Below are 6,000 nucleotides of genomic sequence, written 5' to 3' on the forward strand. Positions count from 1 at the left end.
TTACCAGCTGCGCACTAAGGCTTAGAGACATTATGCAGCGGCCTCTCCTAATTTGCGCCTCTCTTCCTGCTGTGTTGCTGCTAGACCTGACTTCCCGTGTAGCCTGCAGAGATCAGGCGTGACCGTCTTCTGTGTGCCGCAAAGCTGCACATGTATTTTGTAACCAGGGGAACAGTGAAAAGTTTGTCCTATTTATATGTTGTGTTTATGTTCAGATTGGAGGTCTGCGGTAGGAAGAATGAATGACTTTTGGAGTTGTAGGGAATGGCAGATCTGCGTAGTAGGGAGCAGTGATCACAAGCCCTCGTTTACAGAGTGTGAAAGCCTACCAGTACTGGACAGTGATTACTCATGCACATAATTACACAGATTACACTATCCCTGCTTTATTAATCTTTCTGCTCCACAATTAACAGATGTATAAATAACAGATATGTAATATGTTGTCTGTACGCTGATTGTGCCTGGTGCCCCGTACATCATGACACCCCCTAGTGGTTACATATTTGTATAATACATTGGAGATCTCAATTTCTGGAAATCAATGAAATGGTACCGGACCCTCTGGGGGGAGTTCAATTCGTCACTAGAAATGTTCCATGTTTCACGCCCAGAGCCATTCAATTTATTCATAGCTTTACTGTGAGGTAAACCGTGGCTTAACGGGTGCTAGTCCATAGATTCCACGCAAAGTGCTGGTACCTGTGGGTTTTCCCGCGCATTAAATGCAGAAGTCTGCATTTTAACACAGATTTTTCAGCCTCAGGAGCTGCAAGGAAAAATCCACCCTCTGGGGCTAAGCGTGCGAGTTTCCCACAGCTAATTGAATTGGGCAAGCCCCGTGATTAATTGAAATCCCTCTCTACGACTCACTAATTAACTTGTAGCTGGGGGTGACACTAAAGACCCCCATACATCAGCAATTGGTTGCAGCAATCGTGCAATTTGCAATCGATTGTGTATAAAAATCTTTCCCTTTTTCAATCCATTGCAGATTTGCCACAATCGATCGAAAAAGGGAAAGATTTTTATACACAATCGATTGCAAATTGCACGATTGCTGCAATCAATCTCTGATGTATGGAGGCCTTTAGGCTGGCGGGAGTGTAGCCATCTCCTGCAGCCTGTGGGTGACACTACAGGGAGAATCTAGTCCGTAAAATGCATCCTAATCATTCATAAGAGCAAACAGTGATCAGGCTCCAGTGTCACTAGTCCCTGGAGATATTTTGTCATTCTTTGTGCTATATGATGACAGCCTATGGTCTCTTAAACATTAACATTTGTGAGGAGTTTTTAATGTGCAAAGTTAGACCCCAAGGATCTGATTTACAAATCTGAATAGAATAGGTGATACGCTTTGTAGCAGAGTGTATCTAACCGGTACCTGTTGCTGTAGATCCATATGTTCTCCTCTCTCTGTACCAGTTCCCTACTAGCTATAATTATAATGATCCTTTTTATAGTCCACTATATATGTTACCGCTACTGCTGTTATTTCATTAATAAGAAACTGTGCAGACTGGATATTCCCAAATTGCCGCCCATATCCTGTGCTGTAATCCTCCCAATATCCTATTACCGTTTAAGGTGTCAGCTGACCCTGGTCACTTGCGTGGCAATTTAGGCAGTGCCTATTTTGGTAGTTGATGATGTGCCACCAAAAATGGTCCAGTAATTATAATAGGCAAATTTTAATAATTATATGAAGGCGCCAAGGAAAAGTGATCTTCTAAAGATACATGACCACAGGCTGAGTGGTGATATGATAGGTCACAGAGGTCTAAGATCATTTAACATCCATAATAATTTAGAGTATGGGGTAGATTATTCTACAGAATTCAGCGTATACCTTGTATGTACGTTCTGTCTTGGTGATATTTTAAAGGGGACCTAAATATATTTTGGTCGGTTGTGCAGGAGGGTTAACTTGATTGTCTCGCCTTCCATGTAGAAACAGGTCTCTCGATTTTGATTTAATTCAGAAGTTCTTCATTGCATTTTACCATATTTTTTATAAACTGTACCGTAAGACCAGGCAAGACCGCTGCTTTGCTACCATTTGCTTTCTCTGAAAAAGGCTGTAACAAATGTATGGCGTGTGAAATAGCCGATTATCCCAAAGTATATGCAGCAATAGACGCCTCTTATATGGACCCATAGAATGATTTAGTTTTCTGTACTTCCTTCCGCTGATACGCATTCAGGACCGCGTCATTACCATGGAAAGTGTACTAGGCTAATAGTGACTTTTGCCTAAGATCGAGCTAATCGTTTCCTGCAGTCACGTCAATCTTATCACGGATTATGTGTTTTCGCGGGCGGTAGCTGGAAACCTGCTAGTAATCGGGGATTTTTTTTCGGATAACAAAATGAATAAACTGCGTTAGTCTAATGGACGTTACTGCGTGCTGGGATGTAAACGGGGAATGGGATGAATCCTGTAGTTAAATAGAGCTGGATGGACCAGTTTTGCACATTGGGGTTCAGACTTAAAATCAGTGCAAATTTAGGGTTGGAAGGGGGCACAGGCGAGCTCGGCGCTAAAGTCCGGTGTTAAAATGTAAATTTCCCAGTGTTTGTGGCAAAGCAGGAGGCCTGGTCCATGCAAAAGAAAATGTATATTTGCATAGTGTGTGTTGCTATGTGCTTTGTCCAGGTACAGGTTTGCATTCTTTAAATGGACCTACTCCTAAATCTGTGATCCCTTGTGTAAAAACAGAATGTAGGCTGATTTTAGAGAACATCCTATGTAAGACGCACACCAATCCATCCTCTGCGGTCATTGTTCTCTCAATTTACCTGGCTAAATCAGAACACCTGTGTGCTCAGTGTGAGAGGTGTCAGTGCTGGCTGAAGCCGGGAATCTATAGGCGTCCTTCTGTGGTTCCGATATATCTAGAACATGCCATGGATATTTGCCTGGTGTTAGGTGGTCAGGCGCAGAGTGGCATTGAGAATAGATCATGTCATGGATATTTGCCTGGTGTTAGGTGGTCAGGCGCAGAGTGGCATTGAGAATAGATCATGCCATGGATATTTGCCTGGTGTTAGGTGGTCAGGCGCAGAGTGGCATTGAGAATAGAACATGCCATGGATATTTGCCTGGTGTTAGGTGGTCAGGCGCAGAGTGGCATTGAGAATAGAACATGCCATGGATATTTGCCTGGTGTTAGGTGGTCAGGCGCAGAGTGGCATTGAGAATAGAACATGCCATGGATATTTGCCTGGTGTTAGGTGGTCAGGCGCAGAGTGGCATTGAGAATAGATCATGCCATGGATATTTGCCTGGTGTTAGGTGGTCAGGCGCAGAGTGGCATTGAGAAGGTACCTGCTGTATAACTAGCGCAGATGTGGGAGCATTTGGTGAGATTGTCAGGGAATAGCTCTCTTTGTGGGGGATATTAGTGGTATTGTGCGTACCTGGGGGTCTCGGTAAGACAAAGGCTTTGGTAGAATTTGTTCCTGACGCTGATTACACTACTGCAGTTGTTAATAACACCATGTGTGTATCCCACAATGCCGGCTGTGATCTCAGTGACTGTTACTTGCGGCACTTTCCATTCAGAATGGACGCCTTCTCCAAGCGCTTGTCTGAAAGAGCCCTGACGTGTGTTTCCCATACTCCTTAGTAGCCGGAATAGATACTCTGATGCTGCTAGCGCCACCGGCCAGTTACATTGGTGATTTTGTGATGACCTGCCATGTGAAATCCAATGACCAACTTGTCGTTCTTTCATTCCACGCAGAAAGAATCCGTGCAGCCTGCAGAGTGCAAACAGCAATGATGGAGCGACAGATGCAGTTATAGGACGCAACACTTTCAAATGGTCAGGAGTCTACCCTTCTGCCGCCGATTTTTACTTTTAAGGCATACATTTAATTTTTTTTTTTTTTTTTTTTACGTGTGAATTTTTTATTTTCTCAGTTAGAAGAATAGAAGCACAGTCCAAGTCTGCACTTTCCTTTTTATTTTTTGTTACTTTTTTTTTTAATTCTAATTATTATTGGTTGCCATGGCTTATTTTGTTTAATGAACTAACCAAATGGGACAAAAAAAAAACCCAGCCGGTCTATATCGCCTGCATACACCGGGGGGCAGTGTTGTGTTATATTGTATCCTGAGAACACAGACTGCCCTTTCACCAGGGGATAGTAACCAGCTCCTCATGTCTCTGATGTCAGAAGGTCATTGATAGGCTGGAACCTGGTAAAATGTGGAAGGTTTACCTTCAGTGATTTTTCTATTGCCCTGGCAGGTTTGTTTCAGCTGCCCTTGGATACGAGAACACATGAGCTCAGGTCGGTGCATTTAGTCCACTTGTATCTACAGAGCAGATCTGTTCTATCTCAGGGAAACGGAACAAATAGTCTTCATTCTAGCACCCTGCACTTGTCACACCCCGTGCAGTTCCTCTTTCCTGCCTGGGGTGTCGCTCTCTGCTATGGTGCTTCTAGCACACTCTGGTCTGTATGTGAGCAGTTTGTTGCATCAGCAGAGGGTGCTAGAAGCAGCAGAGCAGAGATCCACACACCAGCCAGGAAAGAGGAACTGCACGGGTTGTGACAAGATGCAGGGTGCTAGAATGAACACTAACAAAGCAAATCTGCCTGGGAAATAGAATTGGCCACCTCCACGTCATGCAGACCTTGGTTACTCTATAATTGTATGCCTGACAGAATTTAACATTTATACACATTTGAACCATGTAATTATATAGATGTTCTACTTATTTAAATTGTACAGTGTATTTAAAGTTGCAATAAAATAAGTTAAAACTACACTGAAAACATTGATATATTTTTAGGTCACTAAACACCTACAGGGGGGAAATTGTCACAGAAAAAAAAGTGCGGCTTAAATAGCTTTTTAAACGACCGTCTCTCCCTCTCAGCCCGATGGTCTCAGCTGTCAGCCTTTCCGGTGTTTTATAATGAGAATATTTCAAGCTCACTCAGTGTTTTGGTTAATAGATTACAAGCGTTAGTAAAAGCGTGATAAGTCTGCGGTATAAAGCTGCCTCGCAAGCTCGGATAGGAAGGTGGGATGCTGCTGTATGTATTACCCAGAGAGGACAAAGCAGGGTTTTCAGCCCCTTATGTTCTCCCATGCGACAAGTGAGCACACAGCAGTTTTCTGGACTTTGTTTTTTTTATTCTGTGTCCCCTAACACTGGCCTGCTGACCCCACGGGTGACTCTCGTACAGTGGGCACACTCTCCCGGGCTTAGTGACCCCCATGTGGAGGGTAACACTAGACTCAGGAGACCTGATTGCTTGGCTATGGTTACATAACATTGGGGACATTTGCCTCCATGTATTATAGAAAGAGATTTAAGCCTAACCCTCTTCTGGGCAGGATTTCCCATCGGTTCGGGGATGGTCGCCTCTGTGAGAAGCGGCTGTTGCCCCCCCCAGCCTCCTGACTAATAAGTAATGCATATGTACAGTATCCTGATCATCCTCCTCATGTTTAGATTCTGCTGTTTCTCTCGCAGACCTCCTATTTATTGATTCATCCATGTTTATAAAGACAGGTCTCTTTGTATTTGACATTATTCCTTGTTTTCCATTCGCAATGTCGGGATATGAATAAAGTAAAATGACTCAGCCTTTTGTGCTCCGTTTTGTGTGTCGTACAGATAAAGCTGGGCTAAAAACACATGAGCAATGCCATTTACACCAATAACCTCCAAAAGTACTTCTTATAGGGTACACCGCCTGTAATGCTCTGCTCGTTCCTCTCCGCCAGGTACCTGCATGACGGAGTATGCCAATTACTGAGCTACCACTCAGAACCCCCTCCCCGATTTGTCTCTACCAACATGCTATTCCCACGCCGGTCCCCTATACCATGCCACCATAAGTACATAGTTACTTAACCGCACTGCCCCAATCAGACAGCCTCATATTCCCAAGAACACCCCTCCCAAAGCGGCAGCCTCAGCATGCAGGGGCTTTTGGTTCTACACCATCTGGGGGGCAATAGCAGACCTATAT

At 44.0% G+C, this 6,000-nt stretch overlaps 1 protein-coding gene across 1 annotated transcript in view; it reads left to right on the top strand.

The window, feature by feature from the left end:
• Positions 1 to 4,530, top strand: part of NAP1L4 (nucleosome assembly protein 1 like 4) — a 46,895-nt gene extending 42,365 nt beyond the window's left edge. The window contains exon 14 of the mRNA XM_088451807.1: positions 3,750 to 4,530. Coding sequence (XP_088307933.1) covers positions 3,750 to 3,788 — 39 coding nt within the window. The 3' untranslated portion in view covers positions 3,789 to 4,530. The remainder of the gene's footprint in view (positions 1 to 3,749) is intronic.
• The last annotated feature ends 1,470 nt before the right edge of the window (positions 4,531 to 6,000 follow it).

The sequence above is a fragment of the Taudactylus pleione genome, unplaced genomic scaffold (assembly GCF_031769625.1).
Source record: "Taudactylus pleione unplaced genomic scaffold, aTauple2 ptg000027l, whole genome shotgun sequence".
Lineage (NCBI taxonomy): Eukaryota > Metazoa > Chordata > Amphibia > Anura > Myobatrachidae > Taudactylus > Taudactylus pleione.